Source organism: Theropithecus gelada, chromosome 2, assembly GCF_003255815.1.
Source record: "Theropithecus gelada isolate Dixy chromosome 2, Tgel_1.0, whole genome shotgun sequence".
NCBI classification, from domain to species: Eukaryota; Metazoa; Chordata; class Mammalia; order Primates; family Cercopithecidae; genus Theropithecus; species Theropithecus gelada.
This window is the reverse complement of record NC_037669.1, coordinates 43,338,754-43,360,391: the sequence shown is the minus strand read 5'-3', so window position 1 is coordinate 43,360,391 and position 21,638 is coordinate 43,338,754. Positions and strand designations below refer to the sequence as shown.

The following is a 21,638-nucleotide window of genomic DNA, read 5'->3' as shown; positions in this document are numbered from 1 at the left end:
ACATACTGTATTATTCCACTTATATGAGGTACCTGGAATAAACAAATTCTTAGAGATAGAAAATAGAATAGTGGTTACCTGTGGGCGGTGAGGGGAGGATGTGGAGTGATTGTTTAATGGGTGCAGAGTTTCTATTTGGGATGATGAAATCCTTCTGGAAATGGACAGTGGTAATGGTTGCACAATATGGTGAATGTACTTAATTCCAACGAATTATACACTTAAAATTGTTAAATGATAAATTTTATTTTATATTATCCACACACACAAGAAATTACTGAGATTTTAAAATGACAATAACATGAAAAGCCTGCCTATACATGTTCTTACAAGGTTGCTTTTTCCCCCTATAGTGTCCATTGGTGATAGACGTTGACTCCCTTCTCCCCACCTCCCCACACAGTCTGTCAAAGAAATGTTGCAGGGTGACATTTGTATGCTAAAGAAGTCACAGGGGCCAGGCGAGATGGCTCACCTGTAATCCCAGCACTTTGGGAGGCCAAGGCGGGCAGATTACGAGGTCAGGAGATCGAGACCATCCTGGCTAACACGGTGAAACCCCATCTCTACTAAAAATACAAAAAAATTAGCCGGGCATGGTGGTGGGCGCCTGTAGTCCCAGCTACTCAGGAGGCTGAGGTAGGAGAATGGCGTGAACCCTGGAGGCAGAGCTTGCAGTGAACGGAGATTGCGCCACTGCAGTCCAGCCTGGGTGACAGAGCAAGACTCTTATCTCAAAAAAAAAAAAAAAAAAGTCGAAGGTTGGAGGGGTTAAATGAATCTATAATTGAAGTTGGCCTATAGGCCAAATCTAGCCTGCAATTTATAATAGTTTTTATTTTTTTTGTTGGTTGGTGGGTTTTGTTTTGTTTTTTAGAAACGGTGTCTTGCTCTGTTGCCCAGGCTGGAGTGCAATGGTGTGATCACAGCTCACTGCAGCCTTAACTTTCTAGACCCAGGTGATTCTGAGTAGCTGGGACTATAGGCACACGCCACCATGCCCAGCTAATAGTTTTTGCATTTTTTAAAGGGTTTAAAAAACAGTGATGAATATATTACAACAGCCACATGTGGTACAAACCCTCCCTAAATTATTTACTGACTAGCCTTATACAGAAGAAGTTTGCCAACACCTAGTCTAGAGCATTGCTATGGACTGAATTGTGTCTCCTCCCACAAAAAATTCATACCTTGAAACCCTAACCCCCAGTGCAATGGTATTTGACAATGGGACCTTTGGGAAATAAGTTTAGATGAGATCATGAGGAGGTGGAGCCCTCATGATGGGATTAGCACCCTTATGAAAAAAGATACCATGTGAGGACACATCTAGAAGGTGGCCGACTGCAAGTCAGGAAAAGAGCCCTCACCAGAAACCAACCATGCTGCCATCCTGATCTCAGACTTCCAACCTCCATAACTGTGAGAAAATACTTTTCTCTTGTTTAAGCCCCCCAGTCTATGGTATTCTGTTATGGCAGCCTGAGCAGACTAAGACAAACGTACGGTTTTTCCAAAAGCAAACCCTAGTCCTACCCTCTTAGATCTTACCAAATCTCTTCACAAATCAAAGGGGTTTTAAGAAGAGGAAAGAATGCTTGCCATAAAGCTTGGTTAGAGAATTTCTTTGAAATAACCAGCACAGTAAGCAGCGGGTTCCAAAATGCTAAGAAGAATAGGGTTTCTACAATAGTGGTTTTCTTATGTGGCACCATCTGTTTTTCTTTGACTGTAATAAAAATGACAGCTTTTCATGTACTGATACTCCCTGTGCCTTTTAAAGTCAAACATATGATGCTATTTGTGTGTAAAGGTTTTTCTCTTGCACCCATTTGTTTCTCCAGCTTGAATTTCTATGTAAACTCCCTTGGCTAAATTACACAAGCCGCCTACACCCAGCCGCCTCCTCCCTCGCTTTAGAGCAGGGGGTGGAAACCTTCCGTCTGCAGCGTGGAGTATCCAATACACAGCTCACTATGCCAGGCAAAAGAAGATTCCCTAACAGGAAGGGCTTCATGGTACCCACTCCCCGATTTGTGCCCATCTTTCTGAACATGCAACTTCGAAACATGGCTTTATGGCATTTTTGGCAACCTATCCTAAACCTGGCTTTTGTCTCCCTCTTCTTAGAAATCCTTGGTAAATCTTCATCATCTCCCTTCTCCCTCTTTGCTCTAAATGTCCCTTTTCTCTTAAAAGGCAATAATATGTATTAAAGAAAACTCCTTTTTTTTTCTTTTTTTAAGAGAGGGGGTCTCACTATGTTGCACAGACTGGTCTCGAACTCCTGGGCTCCAGCTATCTTCTCACCTCAACCTCCCAGTTACTTTTTTATTAAATAACTTTACAGAAGTATTATTTACAAAATTCAGCCATGTTAAGTGTGTAATTAAATGGTTTTTAGTAAATGTACTAAGCTGTGCAACCATCACCATAATCTAACTTTAGAACATTTCCATCACCCCAATATGATCCCTCATACCCTTTTTAAAATTTTTTTTTATTTTTTTAAAATTTTGTGGGTACATAGTAGGTATCTGTATTTATGGGGTGCATGAGATGTTTTGATATAGGGATGCAATGTGAAATAAGCACATCATGGAGACCTTGTGCCTTTTTATAATTAGTTCCCACTCCCAGCCCCTGGCAACCACTAATCTACTTTCTGTCTCTAGATTTGCCTTTTCTGAATATTTCATATAAATGGAATCATATAATGTATGATGATTTGCATTTGGCTTCTTTCATTCAGCATAATGTTTTAGAGGTTTGTCTATGTTGTAGCATGTGTCAATATTTCTTCCCTTTACGTTGCTGAATAGTATTCCAGTGTACAGGTATATCTATCAGATGTCATTTATCCATTCACCAGTTGATGGATATTTGGGTTGTTTTCACTTTTCAGTTATGACTAATACTCTATGAACATTTGCATTAAAATCTTTAAGCAGACTTATTAAACCTCCTTTTTTCTTATTTTAAGAGACAGGGTCTTGCTCGTCACCCAGGGTGGAGTTGAGTGGCACCATCATAGCTCACTTTAACTTCAAATTCCTGGGCTCAAGCAATCCTTCCGCCTCACCTCCCAAGTAGGTAGGACCACAGGTGTGCACCACCACCCTGGCTACTTTTTAATTTTATTGTAGAAACGGAGTCTCACTATGCTGTCCAGGCTGATCTCAGCTCCTGGCCTCAAGTGATCCTCCTGCCTCAGCCTCCCAAAGCACTGGGATTATAGGCATGAGCCCCTCAGCCATAAACCTCTTATTCTTGATAATTAATAAAATCATATGTTTATATGTTTCTAGTTATAAATTCAAAAAGCAGCTGAGTAGAACTTCTTATAATCCAAATCCTTTGCCCCTCAGAAAACCCCTCCTAAGCTAAATTAGCTTTTCTTACTCCTGTGAGGCTATTGATGACTCACTGGCACTTAATAGAAAGGAGGCTCCCCACTTACTATAAAAATGTTCCCAATTGTTGCTTTCAAAATAGAAAAGTGGCCAGGTATAGTGGCTTACACTTGTAATCTCAGCATCTTGGGAGGACGAGGAGGGAGTATCACTTGAGTCTAGGAGTTCAAGACCAGCCTGGGCAACACAGTGAAACCCCATTTCTACAAAAAAATAAGAAAAAAATTAGCTGGGTGTGGTGGCACGCACTTGTAGTCCCAGCTACTCTTGAGACTGAGGCGGGGGGATCAGTCCCAAGGAGGCTGTCCTGGGAGGTTGAAAGTTGAAGCTATGGTGAGCTGTGATTGTGCTACTGCCTTTCAGCCTGGGTAACAGAACAAGACCCAGTCTCAAAAAAAGAAAAAAAAAAATGGGGAGGAAAAGAAAAATATAAGTTATCATCCGATTTAAGGGACATTGATTCCACACATCCCTGTGTCCAGACCTGTGTCGGGACTGAGGAAGCCAAATGATGAGACCTGGGCCCTTAAAGACCTTGCCATCAAGCAGGGAGTAATAGCCAGAGAACTGTTCACATTTCACATGCTCAGCAGTCAGTAATGATGACAGGAGAGCTTGTCAGTTATTCTCTCCTCTCTGGCCTTTTGGATGAAAGAAAAATTATTTTTAAGAAGCATCAAAGCCTCTACCCATTTTTTTCACCAACTAGAAAAATTTCAGCTCATGCAAGGAAGTCAGTATTAGCCAGCGTTTCACGCCTTGCCCGTGGAGGGATCATGGGCACACACCTTTCCAAAGAACAGCAGCAGCCCTGGCCGCCCCAGGCCAGCTCAGCCCCCTGTCCTTGGTAGGACCTTCCTGGGCAGTCTTGGTTGGGATGTGTCCAGGGCCTACAAGCACACGACTTTTTTGCGGTGGCCTATGTGATTAGTCACTTGGTTTGTTACTCAGTTTTTCTTAGGTTGAACCCAGCATTTTACTCCCTGCCAGTTTTACTAGTCTCATGTCCATCTGCCTCTTGCTTATGGTATCCTTTTACATATTTTAAAGTACTTACCCTCTCTTTGTATCCTTTTACATATTTTAAAGTACTTACCCTCTCTTTCCTTTTCCAAAGTCAGCTCTGCTAGTTGAGGAGTTCTTCTAGCAGACTCTGTTCCCTAAGTGGGGTCTCATCTATTTACAGTGTAGTACTTGGGATAAGACTGTTAACGTAGCTGAATCCTGGAGTGTTGTTTGTTTGAACAGCCACTTCACACCCTGTTGGCTCCTGTGAGGCTTATGGTTCACCAAAGACTCCAGATCTCTTGATTTCATAAGGTGGGTCTTCTCCATTCTGATCTGGAGTCATTTTGTTGTTGCTAAGTCATGTAATTACATTTAGACTTATTAAATTTATGTTACTGAGGGCTGTTTGGGGGTTTTTTTCATTTATTTTTTATTGTGGTAAAATACGTATAACATTTACCATTTTACCACTTTTAAGTGTATAGTTCAGTTGCAGAAATACTTTCCCATTGTTGTACAACCATCATCACCATCCATCTCCAGAACTTTTTTAATCCTCCCAAACTGGAACTCCATACCAATTAAACAATAATTATCTATTTCCCATCTTCCCAGCTGCTGGCAACCTTCTGTCTCTACTTTTTGTCTCTGCCTCACCCTAGGTACCACATATGAGTAGAATCACACAGTATTCACCTTTTTGTGACTGGCTTATTTTACTTAGCATGATGTCTTCAGGGTTCATCCATGTTGCAGCATGTGTAAGAATTTCCTCCCTTTTAAGGCTGAATAATACTCCACTGTATGTATATAATACTACTCCATTGTATGTATAGACCACATCTTGCTTATCCATCCATCAGTACACACCTGGGTTTCTTTGCCCTTTGACTGTTGTGAATAATGCTGCTATAAACATGAGTGTACAAATATCTCTTCGAGTTTCATTGATCATACTGGTTTTAACTGTCCGTTTTGTGTTATTGGTTTATAATTATCTATAAGTCACATAATATCAATCTCTTTATCCAAATCCCTTCTTGATAACAATGTTGCATTTCCTATTGATTGGAAGATATCATTTTGCACAAAATGGTCATTTCCTGCATCCCTAGTATTTTAAAAAAGATTTATGCCATCGTCTTCACAGCTAGACTCTGGGAACAGACTGCTTTCATACTTAGTCTGAGTTTGTCATAGTTCTTTTGGCTAAGATCTAACTTGGGGATGGATGGGAGGTGAATAATAACCAACCTCTAGGCTGGGTCAAAGCAGGAGGTTTGGGGGGGTTTCAAGTTTTGTTTGTTTGTTTTTGCCTATTTGAAGGTCACTAAGACTACACAGAAACTATCAGGCACCTTAAAGAAGGCAACTGAGTCTCGGAGTAACCCAATTAGGACTGAATTCATTTACTCCGCAATTATTTATTGAGCTCTTACTTGTGAAAAGCACAAAGTGTTTTTGGAAAACAGAAGATGAACAAAACACGTTCCCTGCTTTCAAGATGTTTACAGTACAAAATATTAAAGGAACTTCCTATTATAACCCAGAGCTCTTTAGGCAAGGCTTCCACTCATAACTGTAAAAACATATCTCCTTAAGATAAGGAGGATTATAAAATACATCAAAAAGCAAAGTGTGCTTTTATATTTATATTATATTTTGTTATAGATGGATTCAAGTAAGGATTTGGAGACAGACTGAAAAATCTCTCCATGAAAGCTTTAGAGGTGTTTGGCTTTTGCTTTACTTTGGCTAATATGAGAGCACCAGGAAAACAGAAAGTACTCTTGCTCTTGACAGTATGAAATTCTTATTATTTTTAGAGAATAGTAACTGTGCATTTATGAAATTCTTTGTCAGAGCAATTTAGTTAATAGATATGTAAATGACTACTTATTTCATCGTGTAGGTGGATCGCTCCATGTACACTTTCTGAGGAAGAATGTAAGTGCTAAAAACTATTAACGTTGCAAATGGAAAGAAGCAAAAGTTAAGGCTAGAATGCCATTCCCTCGCTGTATTAGGTATTAGGAATGGGACAGAAAGTCCATCTTGTCAAGATTTGTTCGGTTTATGGGGTGGGATTTCTTATTTATGTCCGACTCTTGGACTGTTTTTTTTGTTTTTTTGGATATATGGAAACTAATATGAATTAGGGTGCAAGGGTATTTCTTGTTGATTTTCAAGCACAAAAGTTCATTACAAACCCAGCTGGGAAGGGATTGGGGGAGGTGCTGAAAGTTAAAGCCACAGCAGTAAATTTTCAATACAAGAGAAAACCTCCTTAAAAATCACCTAGGGGCTCTTTTAAACCTTTATTGTTTTTTTCAGCATAAAAGCAACTTCAGAGGAGGCTGGAGATTTCAAAGCTCTCTGGCTCTAACTGCCTCCTGGGAACAGTGTGGAAGCTTCCCTAATCATAGAGGAGTTAATGCAGGCCTCCTCTGGGGGAAGAAGTCTCTAATGGGAGGAAATAAATGGGCCCTTGCCTTGCAGATGGTCCCCAGCCCTCCCCTCACTGGAATTCTTCTGGCTCTGTGAGCTAGCCTCATCTTCAGTTGTGCTTTTTTTTTTTTTTTTTTTTTTTTTTTGAGACAGTCTCACTCTGTCACCCAGGCTGTGGTGCAGTGGCTCACTGCAGCCTCCGCCTCCCGGGTTCAAGCAATTCTCCTGCCTGAGCCTCCTGAGTAACTGGGATTACAGGCATGTGCCACCACACTTGGCTAATTTTTTGTATTTTTAGTAGAAATAGGGTGTCGCTATGTTGGCCAGGCTGGTCTCAAACTTCTGACCTCATGTGATCCACCCACCTCAGCCTCCCAAAGTGCTGGGATTACAAGCGTGAGCCATTGCACCCAGCCCAGTTGTGCTTTAATCCTTACATTCCCCTTTTCTGAAATTGTCTTGAGTTCGCAGCTGTCACGCAAATCAAGAAAAATTCTTGGTAATGGATCCCAAGCTCTCCACCACTTTGCCCTCCCACCTTCCTTACCTAACTGCTGTTGGCTCCCACTGACATCAGTCCACATTCTCCGCATGAGGCTGGCAAACCTGCAAAACTCCCACCTCTCGTGTTTGTTACCCTGCCCTGCTGCTTTCGCTCCTGGTGACTGAGGCCCTTCGCACTTGGCCCTCATCTCTGGAATGTACACAGCTGTCATCCTAGGCCCCAGCTCCTTTACACACAAGCTCTTTCTGCTGTACAGGGGCCCTGAGGATAGAGACAAGCAGCTGTGCCGACTCACTCCCTGGCTCTGCCGGGTGCTGCACACTGTCTTCATTAACGTTATCTGTGTGGTTTTTTTCTTTTGTTTTCCTCTTCCTTCAGGTACAGAGTGAAGACAGTGTCCTCCTGTTTGTTATTGCCTGGACGATCACGGAAATCATCCGTTACTCCTTTTATACATTCAGTCTGTTAAACCATCTGCCTTACCTCATCAAATGGGCCAGGTAAAAAAGCACATGGAATGAAGGCTCACTTTTGAAATGGTCTGTCATTGCATTTACCTTTTATTGCCTAAATATTGCCTCCAAGTTTCTAAAAATAAAATTGATACAGGGGTTGGGTAGAAATCTTGTCTGTAGATTTCATCAGAATAGGACTCTGTACTGAACTTTGACTAACGGAAATACTGTTTTAAGGTTTTTATATTTTACTTAAATTATTTTAATTGGACTCAGTTCTTTTCAATTAAATTATACAGTATTTTCTTTTTTAAAAAAATTTCATCACTCGCCAGGCGCGGTGGCTCAAGCCTGTAATCCCAGCACTTTGGGAGGCCGAGACAGGCGGATCACGAGGTCAGGAGATCGAGACCATCCTGGCTAACACGGTGAAACCCCGTCTCTACTAAAAAATACAAAAAAAATTAGCCGGGCGCGGTGGTGGGCACCTGTAGTCCCAGCTTCTCGGGAGGCTGAGGCAGGAGAATGGCGTAAACCCGGGAGGCGGAGCTTGCAGTGAGCTGAGATCCGGCCACTGCACTCCAGCCTGGGCGACAGAGCGAGACTCCATCTCAAAAAAAAAAAAAAAAAAAATAAAAAAAAGATTTCATCACCAAGTAGCAATCAATAGAGATTTGCTGTAACATCCCTTTTTTGTCCATATCATCACATTTTACTGATGAGCTTCTGCCATTGTGATGGGTGTTTTTGGACCGAGTCCTATTCTCCTAGTCTCAATTTTGCCAAGAAGCTGTGACTCTTAAATTAATTTTTAGGTAATAACAAGCATTACATGGCAGTTTTAGTGTATCGCTGTTATTTTGCTTTGTTTTTACAAGTAATGATGACTTTGGTAAAAGGCTAGTAGTTCATCTGCTTACCTTAATGAGTCCATGAGACAGTTGTAGGCAGTTTTCTGAGCTGGGAAAGACTTTGAGGGAGAGTGACAAAGCACAAGGATCCAGTTGTCCCTGGAGCTGAAACGCCTTATTTGGTGGAAGGAAAGCAGTGGTTCCTAGACTATTTATGAGTTCAGTAATTAAATTAGGGACATAATCCGATTGTTTCCAACATTTCGAGTATGGGAACTCCTTCGTTATTTTTATTGTTTTTCTCATTTGCAATGAACATTTTTATTAGGAAAGGGGAAGAATGGGAAACAGAGCAGTTACTAACCAACCTGGACAGCCACTGTGAAAGCTGTTTACCCTGATTGTTAGGGAAGTCTGTTGACCAAGCCCTGATTTTACTGTTGGAGAAAGATTCTTTCGTCCACTGTTCTCCACGGCCTCTGAAAGATTTTTTTCCACCATCCTACTTAGTGTGGCTAAAATTGGCAGTGGGGAATATGTCTTCCCTTCCACTTCAGAGATCTTCAACACAATTCCTGTACACAGAAGTTTGTAGTCTGTTGCACATTGTGAGCCACAAACAGCCAAAGGCTGTTGAAAGTCTGAGCTGATGATTCCTTTAGCAATACTTACAGCGGCTTACAGTTCCATAGGGCAGTGACTGCTCTCTGAATTCTTTGAGGAATGTGGAGAACTCATTTTTAAAGAGAGAAAAATTATGCAGATTCCCCTCCCATGTGACGATAATTGTAATTGTGGGGTGTTTTGATTGGAAAATTACATAGTAACCAAAAGCTATTATGAATTTTAAATTTTTTAAATTGCATAATTTAATTTTTCACAATAGCATGTACAAACATTTGAAAAATAGTAGCAGTATACAGATGTTTGTGCTATTTTTGTTGTTGTTCAGTCTTTGCGTGTGGTGTGGAATTCCTAGACCACATGTTCCAACACCTCTGCCACTACCACCCCAACCCCATCCCAAGACCCACAGGGCAGGACCCTTCAATATAAACCATGACTCAGTTCCCCTACTTTACCAGCATTTGGCATCACTTTAGTTATTTTAGAGCATAATTTTGAAGAGTTGTTTATTTCGTCAGACCAAATTTTGAGGCTGCCTGAACAGACTTTATTTTGTCGTTAGACCATTTGGAAACATATACCTGCTGTAGGCTGGTTTCAAAAACTGGCTTGTAAAACCTGAATCTGAATAGCAGGTATACAGGAAAACGTATAAACAATCATTTTCTAAAAGACCAGGACTGATTAGAAGGGTGGGAAGTGCAGCTTCCTCCTAAAGCTGACTTTGAGCCTCAGTAATGAATATTTTGTTTTGCTTTAGGTACACACTTTTCATTGTGCTGTACCCAATGGGAGTGTCAGGAGAACTGCTCACAATATACGCAGCTCTGCCCTTTGTCAGACAAGCTGGCCTGTATTCCATCAGTTTACCCAACAAATACAATTTCTCTTTTGACTACCATGCATTCCTGATTCTAATAATGATCTCCTACATTCCAAGTAAGTAAACAGCTATGCATATATTTAATTATGTTTTAAAATTTGGCTCTACAATAACTAGAGTTAAATATCTTTGACTGTTTTTGCACTATATCCAAGTAAATGTAAATCTCATTTATTGGGAATTCTTCTTGGTTTTTTTGAATGCTGACTATCAAAGGGAATTTTTTCCAGTAGTAATTGAATAAAGATGAACCCTTCTCAATACAGTTGCCAAAATGCAGCCCTTCTCAGCATGTGGGTTTGAAACTGAGTACCAGGCTAGGTTAAGTATATATTGGGGAAAGTACTGAATGGAAAACAAAAAAGCCATTAAAGGCCTTACCTTGATTATAGTTTTCTGTCTCTTAAGAACTGCTTGTTACGGTATTTGAAAAACATGGTAAAAAGACTTTTGCATTGGTTACTATATCGAAATAGACATTTAACTTCATTTTGAATTGATTGATAGTTAACTAGAAACATAACAAAATAATAATAGATTTATATTTTTCCACATTTTTCATTTTCTTGTTGAGCACTGATTGGGACACAGTGTTCTCTTCAAGATGGTTTTTAATTATTTTAATAGTACTGCTGAAGATTTAAGTATATGGATAATCAAATGTGCCTATCAGTGTATTCAGTGACAGAGAAAAAGACACATTTGATGTCTCTGTGAAGTGAGCCCTACTTTCTGAGGATGAAGAGTTTAGTCCTATGCTGGAATTCTGATGTTCAATTATAAATCCTATGATTGATTTCTACATACCAAAAGATCATCTTATAACCAAGGACATACAATGTTAGTGGTTCTTCTCATTTAGCTATTTCTATAACCATTGTAACTCTGAATCTTATTTTAATCTAGAAAAGATGCTATATTCTTCCCTAAACCCCAGGTTAAATTCAGACAGGGTTGGACTTCTCTTCATTCCACGGCATCACCAGAATGAATCATCCTAACAAAGTGACATGCTTGTGTCCCTCTGTGGAAAATTGCATTTCATGCTTTGTGAGAAAAAAACTACATCTAGATTTCATGTGAGTGTTTATCTTGCAGAAATTCTTGGATACAGTTCTGCTTCATGATTCATTTTCCACTCTTTATTCATGATCGAGTCCTCCTGTCTAGTGCTGGAATCATAGCAACCAGAGGCCATCTCTCTTTAAATGTAAAAAGTAGTTGATTTTCCAACAGACGATAAATGTGAAATCATCTAAATGTTTAAGTAATAAAAATTAACTAATAGTTTTTCACCTTTCTAATTTTGTTTTTTTTAAGAGTTTCATTTTCCAGTCTCTAGAGCAGCAGTTCACAGTTGCAGTTTTACCACACTCAGAGTAACTAACACATATTATCCCAGTGGGCACCACAGGCTTTATTTGAATTCACCATGGTCAAATGAATAGGAGACATGTACCATACTGGGTGACTGGGAGAGAGGCAGGGAGGTTTTTATGAAATCAGATCCATAACAAGCTGCTTCCACATTGACAAAAATCTAGGAGTTCCTACCTGAGAGTTCCTGCAAGACTTCCAACCTCTCTAGGAAGCAGGGCTTCCTTCCAGGAACTACTCCCCAGGGCAGCCTCCATCTGTCTGCATGTTTGTCTCTTTGTGCTCTGGTAGCCAACCAGTGCTGAGCTTTGCCTCTTCCTTCTGAGCTCTTGGTGTAGTGACAGTGCCTGGGTACCACATGCGGCCTCCATGACGATAGCGTTCCTGAGGGAAACCCACTGCTGTGAGCTTTTCATCTTGGTCTCGAAAGAGATAGAGGAAAGAGAAGACACTGACCCCAGAGCCAGTTGTCTTCTAGAGCAGCAGTCCCCACAACCTTTTTGGCACCAGGGACCAGTTTCATGGAAGACAGTTTTTCCCTGGGCAGTGCGGGGGATGGTTTCAGGATGAAACTGTTCTACCTTAGATCATCAGGCATTAGATTCTCATAAGAAACATATAACCGGCCGGGTGCGGTGGCTCAAGCCTGTAATCCCAGCACTTTGGGAGGCCGAGACGGGCGGATCACAAGGTCAGGAGATCGAGACCATCCTGGCTAACACGGTGAAACCCCATCTCTACTAAAAATTACAAAAAAACTAGCCGGGCGAGGTGGCGGGTGCCTGTAGTCCCAGCTACTCGGGAGGCTGAGGCAGGAGAATGGCATGAACCCGGGAGGCGGAGCTTGCAGTGAGCCGAGATCCGGCCACTGCACTCCAGCCTGGGTGACAGAGCAAGACTCCGTCTCAAAAAAAAAAAAAAAAAAAAAGAAACATATAACCTAGATCCCTTGACTGTGCAGTTTACAACAGGGTTCACACTTCTGTGAGAATCCAAAGCCACAGCCGGTCTGACAGGAGGCAGAACTCAGGCAGTAATGCTCATTTGCCCACCACTCACTTCCCGCTGTGCAGCTCGGTTCCAACAGGTAGGGGTTGGGTACCCCTGTTTTAGAGAGTAGGAAAGGACTCTCCTCCCAACAGAAGTCTGCTTTCTTTACCTTAAGTAATTCCCCCTTGCAGTCCCAGCCTCCTTTTGGTAAGAGAACTTGGCTCAGTAAAGTCTAACATAATTTCTTTTTCTAAGGCAGCTTACCTCTTGTAGACCAGGGAAAAAGGTGGATCTCAAATAATGATTAAAAGATTCCCTGCAAACTTCGGACTCCTCCCCCAGGTTCAAGATGGCACACAGACCACCTCTCCTGATGCGAGTCACCTGGTGCCTGCTGGCCTCACTGTGCTCTGGCCTGAGCCAGCAGCTCTGGATGTCCTCAGGGGTTCAGGTTGTTACTGTTGAGGCCAGAGTGTACAGTTCATTCTGGCCAGCTGCACGTTTCCAACTTTCCAAAGCTTTATATTTATCAGAAGAAAATGCAGAATTAGGAGGTTGCTCTTGACATGCAGTCTCCTTTAACAAATTTGGTTTTCTTTCTACAAGGTAGTGTTCTTTTAATCTTTAATAGCAAGTTGATGATACACATGTATTATATAAAGTAACACCTCCTTTTCATGGGCCTCATCCATTGTTGCATTGTTGCACACATAGCCTAAATTGTGGCTCATGAGACTTGGCCCCAGGAGTTTCCTCATATTGGGGTGCCTTGGCCAGGTGCTCCTGTCCTATTCTGCTGTAGTTGCAATATATACAGGATTAGTACAACACAGTCCCTGCAGGACTCAGTAGATGTCTACGGCCTGTTTACATTCCACCCCCAAATTGGTGAAAATTGGTTATGGGGGAGGGAGCCAAAAAAGGGCAAGATACATTGATGAGGGGTGAGGACCTGGAGAAGCTGGCACTTTCCGGGTTGTCAGTAACCGTAACCACACCTCTGATTTTTAGAGCAACCAAGGAGACCTGGCCCAGGCAGAGAGCGTATCTGGTGCTCTCGCCCTCCACAGTTCTCTCCCCAGAGGGGAAGAGAGCCCCAAGAGGGCTGGCCATCTTCTTAAAGAAAGGAGGGCCCAGCAGTACCCACACCCCGCTGACCCCCAACACACAGGGACCGACACACACACGTGCCCAGCAGTGTCCCCATTCTGTGTCCCCTGAACTGGGAGAGCAGAAGGTGGAATTCTCAATAGCCTGTTCTCAGGTTGAGGGGTTTTTTCAGTGCTATTCCTCAGTGTAGCTCATGTTGTTAAAAGTAGCAGCCATGCATCTGGAAAGCTTTCAGTGTCATGGTCGGGTTCAGTCTGAACATGTAGGTGATTCAGATGGAGACAGAATCACAGTTCTGGTCAGCCAGAAGGCCACTGCCTGAACTGTGGAGAATAGGCCAGGCACCCTAGGCCCTTGGCCTCCCATCCACATTCCTTTCTCTGGGTACTGAGGAATCTCTGGGAGATGTAAAGGAGTGAAAGCACCATCATCTGACCCCTCTGGTAGGTGGCAGGCCCTGCCCATGGAAATGAACGTCTGCATGGCCATCTTCTTCCTTGAACTGCCACCAAGGGCTTAATGCATAACTTCCAGGTCATTATTCTCCCCCGGGCCATCTGAGCCAGCTGTGAGGCTGCAGCTGCCGGTTGTGTGAACACAAATGCAACCAGTGGAAGGTTTTGAGCATGCCCAGCTCACAGTTTCCCTTCGCTACAGTAAATCTATAGAAATGGGACTGGCCCCACATTTTTAAACGATTACAATTAATATTCCTTATGGTTTAATTATATCTTGACTTCCAGTTTTTAGATTATAGAGCTTGTCAGATTTTCTGACTTGCATGCCAAAATAGTTCTCTGCCTGTTGAATTGTATGTTTAAGTGAGGTCTTTCCTGTGAACAGCGTCCTGCCTGGCAGTAGCAGTGGCGTGGACGGCAGCCCTGTTCCACATGCTGCCTCCTCTGCAGGTTGGCAGATCTTTGTCACACATGCACTGGTGTCCCGGCATGCTTTGGGAGCATCATTTGAAATTTGGCCAGCTTGGAACCCATTTAAAAAGGAAGAAACTTGTCAGGAGAGAGTTGGGAGTAGTAGAAATTATCTTCCAAAAATATGCGTGACCGTCTGAAAAAGAGAGACTGGGCTGGGCTTGGTAGCTTATGCCTATAGTCTTAGCACTTTGGGAGGCTGAGGTGGGCACATCCCTTGACCCCAGGGGTTCCAGACAAGCCTGGGCTACATAGGGAGATCCCATCTCTACAAAAAATGCAAAATTAGTCGGATGTGAAGTGGTGTGCACCTGTAGTCCCAGCTACTCAGGAGGCTGAGCCGGGAGGATTGACTGAACCCAGGAGGTCCAGGCCATGAGCCAAGATCACAGCACTGCACACCAGCCTGGGTGACAAAGCAAGACCCTGTCTAAAAAAGTAATATCAATAAAATAAAGATTGGAGCTGTTGGAGAGATGAGGAGAGGAAGGGTATTGTACAACAAAGCATTTCACCTGGAGTTGTTTACACACAGTAACCTTGTGAAGTCTGGGTGGCTCAAACTGGTACTTCCTAGAGGGACACTATAGGCATTTTGGGTGGGATACTTCTTAGTAGTGGGTACTGTCATACATTGTGGCATGTTTTAGCATCCCTGGTCTCATATGCCAACTGCCAGGACCCTTTCCCTTTCTCCCTTATTTCCAAATAGTCAAACTATCGAAATAGTTCCAAATAGTTCTGAGGGAGGCAGTACCACCCCATTCATTTGAGAACCAGTGCTTTTTGAAGTATTCTGTGAAATGACCAAGAACAGAAGAATCCCCAGTGCCTAAGACACTGGCTTGCATTTTATAAGGCCTTTTTTTTTTTTTAACATCCAAACCTGGCTTAGCTGTGTTCAAAGCAAATGTGGCATTCCTCCTCCTCCTCCTCAAGTCTTTACCCAAAACTACTTCCCAAGAGAGGTTGTTCTTCCCAAAGAACCACCTGTCCTGGGACCAGATGGGGCTAGGCTGAGGGTCAGGAGCCAAGAGCCTGGTCCCAATTCTGTCCGGGACTTACTATGAGACCCCAGGCAAGTTGCTCACCCTCTCTGGAGCTCAAATTCCTCCTCTTTGAAATAGGAATAATAACTTCATCACTAGAATTCTTCACCTGGTTGTTGTGAAGTTAGTCAGAATAAATGTGGAGATAATACATGAAAGAATATTATTTGGCTGCTGTGTGGCATCGAGATAGGTCATGATAGTGACAATAGTGTCTGTCACTGTATTCCACACCACTTTTTCCCTCAGCTAAAGCAGGAAAAGAAAGATGGTAAGTCTCTCTGTGTTTTTTCTCCCTTTCCCCAAGCCCACTTTGTTACCTTCCTTGGTTGCTGGATGAGAAATTAGTCAGAGGGTTAGAGAGGACCTCAAGTTCATATGCTTTAAATTGAGCATGGAATTTTAAACCATCCTCTTAACCAACTTTTCTTTTCTTTTCAGTTTTTCCCCAGTTGTATTTCCACATGATACACCAGAGAAGAAAGATCCTTTCTCATACTGAAGAGCACAAGAAATTTGAATAGTTCCTGCTTTCTGCACCTCCCACCAAAACAAACTTTTCAATGATCAAAAAATGCTGCAGACTTTTTGAGTTCCCAATACGTTTCATAGAAAATAAGTAAGAACTATTTTTAAAATATTCAAACAAAACTAAAACAAAAATCCAGTGTCACGTGGGCCTGAGATTTTATTTTAGAAAAAGATTGTTACATAAAACACCCTAGCCAGTTCATCTCAGCATGCTCTTTCAACCAGAAGTTCCTAATATTTATGATGGCACTAGAAAGGGATTTGACATTTTATGTCCTTCTGTGTCCTTCATGTATCTGATCAGTAAAGACCTGTAACACTAAGTACTTGAGAGTTACAGTCTGAATAATGAAGTCGTACCAACCGAATAGCCCAGCTTGCAGTATAGTTATGTTTCAGTCTGCAGTGTGTTTAGCATTCCCTTGTCAAAGTGCTTGACTGCATGCTGGAAACTATTTGTATTTTTGAAGCGGCAAACTCTGTTCTCTGGAATGCTCTGAAGTTATGGCTGGGACCTATCCCCTCATATCTAATGAATGAATTATAAAACGTATATGCCTATGAAGCTTCGGGGTAGTGCCTATAATCAGAAAACAACTTAGAACCCTTTTGTTTGTTTTAAATTGAGTCATTACTGCCTGCCACTAAGAAACGTGCTTGAATCTAATAAGTATGTGTATACGTAAAGAATATATCTTATCTGGAGCTCAGCCTCAATCATATCTTAACAAAATGACAGGTCTCAGAAAGGGGGAGCTCAATAGCTCATAAGCGACAAGTCCTTTTCACAGCACTGTTCTCAGAACACCTCTGAGTAACGTGTTTGCCAGTAGCTATTCTCACTGATGCACTGATGACCCTGAAGAAGCTGATCCAGCCACGTAGGAATGGAGGCTCTGTTACTGAAAGCACATGGAACGTGTTGCTTTAGAAAGGTAGTCAGAAAACATTCAGGAATAGGTTTATACACCATTATTGTTTTATTTTTTAATTTTCATTCGCTCTTCTGTTTGGATACTTTTGCTAATTAAGGTCCTATGTTAATTTCCACCAAACTATAAGTCCATAGGCAGCAAAACATTCCACTTGGGCCATCATGAGCTAAAAGCAGTATCATCTCCGCATGTTGGAGCAGCCAAGAAATAGTTTGGTCCTACCGACATTATCTCATCCATGTCACATCCTCATATGATTTAATTGCTCAACCATGCGTTTAAAACTCCTCAAGAAAGGGCTGGTACTGCAACTGTAGGTAAACTGAAAAAAAAAATAAGAAAGAAAGAGTTGAATGAAAATGTGAAAGCCCGAGTTTAGATGTCCATTAAGTATTAAATAGCACAGTATCTTTATGGAGCCTTTTTTCCTCCCCCACCCCCTGCAGCTTTTTTTTTTTTTTTTTTTTTTTTTTGGGGGGGGGTTGATGTTGAACTTTAAGACTTTAAAAGTTTAGCTTATTGAGTAGTTGTCATTTAAAGTATAATTGCGAATATCAGAAAACTCATACTGGAAAACTAAATTTTTTTTTTTCTCTTTTGAGATGGAGTCTCACTCTGTTGCCCAGGCTGGAGTGCAGTGGCGTGATCTCGGCTCACTGCAAGCTCCACCTCCCGGGTTCATGCCATCCTCCTGCCTCAGCCTCCCGAGTAGCTGGGACTACAGGTGTGTGCCACCACACCCGGCTAATTTTTTTTTGTATTTTTAGTAGAGACGGGGTTTCACCATGTTAGCCAGGATGGTCTCGATCTCCTGACCTCATGATCTGCCCGCCTCGGCCTCCCAAAGTGCTGGGATTACAGGCGTGAGCCATTGTGCCCGGCCCCTGGAAAACTAAATTTTTAAGTGCTTATTTTTATAGAAGTTTGAAAATTTAATGCAGGCAGGTGTGTAATAAATTATTTTTGAATTTCAGCACTCAACTTGGGCGTGTTGAGATTAGAATCTATTCTTGTATTTGATAGACAAAATATGTGGGAAAGATTTTTTCATGCCTTTTCTCTCGTTTTATTCTTCCATAATGTATTTCTACTATAAAATAGAATCAACTTGGGTTATATTTGTCATATTACTTTATTCTGTTAGATTTTTTCAGTTGTTTTTGGGAAAATTCTAGAAGTCAGGATGAAAAATGCAGCTTTTCCAGGGTTGCTGGACTGGGGGTTTTATTTGGGCCGCTTTATTATAATTTGTCACTACTTATGAAAAACATTCTGTTGCAAACAGTGCTGTTGCATTGAATTGAACTTTGGCAATGAGAACACAGCACACAGCTCCCTTTTCAAAAAGGGTCTCAACCCCAGTGTGTATTTTTGTACATCAACATTTAGAATACTTATGGCAGATAAGTAAGGCATGTCACTGTGTCCTTCAATAACCTCTCTAACTGGTTTCTTTATCCCTAACATGAATTCATTTCTCCTTTGAAGTCATTTATTCTTTTATAAATTGAAAACAACCACACCACCAAATGTCACACCTTCTTAATAAAGTGTGAACAAGGAATGTCATGTTTTTGTGGGTATTTTGTCAGACTTAGCGGTTTCATTTCAGGGCATAGTCAAAGGCATCATCTTCCCAACTACCCACTTGATTGTGTGTTTGAGATCCCCTCCGTGGGGGCCTTCTTCTGACAGAGAGAATTCTTTGAGGTCCGTAGTAGTGCTTTTGTCAGCAAAGACTGCTAATCTGCATCTTGCTGCGTTATGTTTGCTGAGGTTGGGCTCATTCATTTAACATGTACCAACCGTTACCTAGAGGCACCATGGAGAGTTAGTCATGGAATAAAGCACTGGCCTTGCAGATGAAAAACTGTCTCCAGAGCAGACTTCTGACAGGAAAGGTTTAGGTGCTGGAGAGTTGAAGAGGTATAAGAAGAGATCATGCCCTCATTTTTCACTTATTTTTTTGGTTATTCATTTATAATAAAAGGTTGGCATTGATGTGGTCCAACCTGCAAATTACTTGCAGTTCTGAGTTTCAGATAAAACATTAAATTCAATACATACTGCTCCTTTGAAATTTGGGTAAAAAATTATACAACCGTATATATAGTCATTTTTGTATTTTTTCTATGTTGTGAAAACCAAAATTGTAATTTTATAAGTCTTTGATTCACTAAAATTATATAATTTAAATGTATTTTTTGTATATTTAGAAATAAGGAGTCCAGAGACTATGCTTAACTTTCTATGCATGCATTTGAAAGCTGTTTTTACCTGATAATGTTAATGTGGTAATAAGTTGTATTCATAAAATACTGATCTGTGTTGCATTTCAAAATAAACTGATGTGTGCTCTGCCTGGATTTGAAATACCTACCAGTGAGTGCAATGATTTTTCATAGTCAGTAGGCCTGAATGTGGTGTTTCAGGAATATGGGAGAATTTCAGTTCAATTACGGACTCCAGCTCTTTAACAATTTTAAAATCTAATTCTGCTATTCATAATGGTTCTGCACTTACAGGAAAGACAGACTATATTAAGAGGTTTCCAAAAAGTCCTTCCCTGCCAGTCAGTCTTCAGGCTAAGCCAGTCTGCAAGCTGGCTGCAGAGGGACAAGGGGTTCCTCATGCAAGTGACCAGAGAATCTGAGATATTAATCAGCACAGGGTTGAGGACCCTTGTCTTATAACAAGCCGGGGTTTTGTTAGTGTAACTTTTCTTTTTTTGTTTTGAGACAGAGTTTCGCTGCTGTTGCCCAGGCTAGAGTGCAAAGGCACAATCTCGGCTCACTGCAACCTCCACCTCCCAGGTTCAAGCGGTGTTTCTTCCTCAGCCTCCCAAGTAGCTGGGATTACAGGCGCCCACCGCCAAACCCAGCTAATTTTTTGTATTTTTAGTAGAGACAGGGTTTCACCATGTTGACCATGCTGGTCTCGAACTCGTGACCTCAGGTGGTCCACCCACCTCAGCCTCCCAAAGTGCTAGGATTACAGGCATGAGCCACCATGCCCAGTCTGTTAGTGTAACTTTTCTAACAGAAGTTCAGTGGGGAGATCCTGTTGCCCAGCACTGTTCATCTTATATTAAAGCAAGATGTGGTGAAGTTCAAGTACTTCATCCTGAAAATGCTTCCAAACACAGGAATCCCAGGAACGGCCCCCCTCACTCAGGCTGGCAGTAAGAAGTGGTGGGAAGGACACTGCCTTGGGGTGTCCTCTGCTGGGTCACAGCTGATCTAGCTCTAGGCCTCCAGTGCTGGGTATGTCCTAGTTACTTTTCCCAGTGACCTCTTGATCATGGTGCCTGCAGCAGTGATGTGCTCCCCATCTGAGCCTGCCGGCTCTTTCTCAGATCATCACCACAGCCTAAGAGTGTGGTCTTTGTTCCAAAGGGGAACACTTCCCTTCTAAATGCCGTCTGATTACGGTCTAGATGTTCCCAGCATAGAGGTTAGACCACCTCTCTCCTCGTGTAGAGCCTATTCAGCTTCAGAGGTTGGCTTTTTCATTTATGAAGAAAGTATTGCAACTGAAACTGAGGAACAGATGGTAAAGTTAATAGTACAGGCTACTCAGAAAACACAACTTTTACAATGTTAGCATGGTAATGGGAGACCAGGGCTTTCCAATTTGTCATTGTCATATTTTGTGGCAATTATGTGTACTATGTTAATATAAGCCTTAGCCTGGACGAATTAGCATTGGTATAATTAAGAGACCTACTGTTACACAGCATTCCAAAAATACTGCTGTGTTTTTCTGTTCCCTTTAACAAGAATGAGGACTAGCTTTGCAATTCCTTTTATTATTGAAAGGAAAAAAAATCCCAGCCTCACAAATAGCCTGGCTCTTTGTCATACAGTTTAATGGTGAAGAAACTGTTCTAAGCAACTATTACCAAAAATAGCCATACCTATTAACATTTCTCTGCCTATAACAGAACCAGATTAGAAGAGACAGCCATGTGGTTATTTGACCAATACTTCTTTTAATTCAAAGATATATTAGTGCTATGAGGGCAAGTCTCAATACCAAAAATAATCCTTCCCACAAAAGGCAATTCACCCTAAAATCTCATTTGGTGAGCAAAAATAAGAATGTGAAAGGCTGTGTATATAAGCACCCAGTGCCCATTTCATAAATATTTTTGTTTGGAAGTCACGCTTTCTGCTCCCTAATTTCAGAGCTTCCAGACTTGTTACCATGACAGTGCTTTCACATCTATCTTTGGCTTTGGGTGGAGGCAATCCAGATGTGTTTCCAGATGCTGGCTGCACTTGGTTAAAGCCAGGATCTTTATTTCTCCCTCGGTGTTGTCGTAGCCAGACTTTCCCGCTGGGGGGCAGCACCTCACAAGTAATCAGGGCCTTAAGAGCCAAAGGAGTTTGGAAAACGGCTTCATCCCAAGGACATGGCAAGGGACAGAAGCCCTCTAATGAAAATCGGTCACGGATCTTTTATTGTCCATATAAAGCAAAGAGATTTTAAAGCATATTCTGGAGGAGTACAGGAAATAACACTTTT

The 21,638-nt window shown here is 41.7% G+C and overlaps 1 protein-coding gene across 2 annotated transcripts in view; it reads left to right on the top strand.

Moving 5' to 3' along the window:
- Positions 1-19,490, top strand: part of HACD2 (3-hydroxyacyl-CoA dehydratase 2) — a 96,640-nt gene extending 77,150 nt beyond the window's left edge. For both annotated transcript variants that reach the window (XM_025376908.1, XM_025376907.1), the window contains 3 exons: positions 7,753-7,874; positions 10,068-10,246; positions 16,087-19,490. In XM_025376908.1, coding sequence (XP_025232693.1) covers positions 7,753-7,874; positions 10,068-10,246; positions 16,087-16,169 — 384 coding nt within the window. In that variant the 3' untranslated portion in view covers positions 16,170-19,490. The remainder of the gene's footprint in view (positions 1-7,752; positions 7,875-10,067; positions 10,247-16,086) is intronic.
- Positions 19,491-21,638: the final 2,148 nt, after the last annotated feature.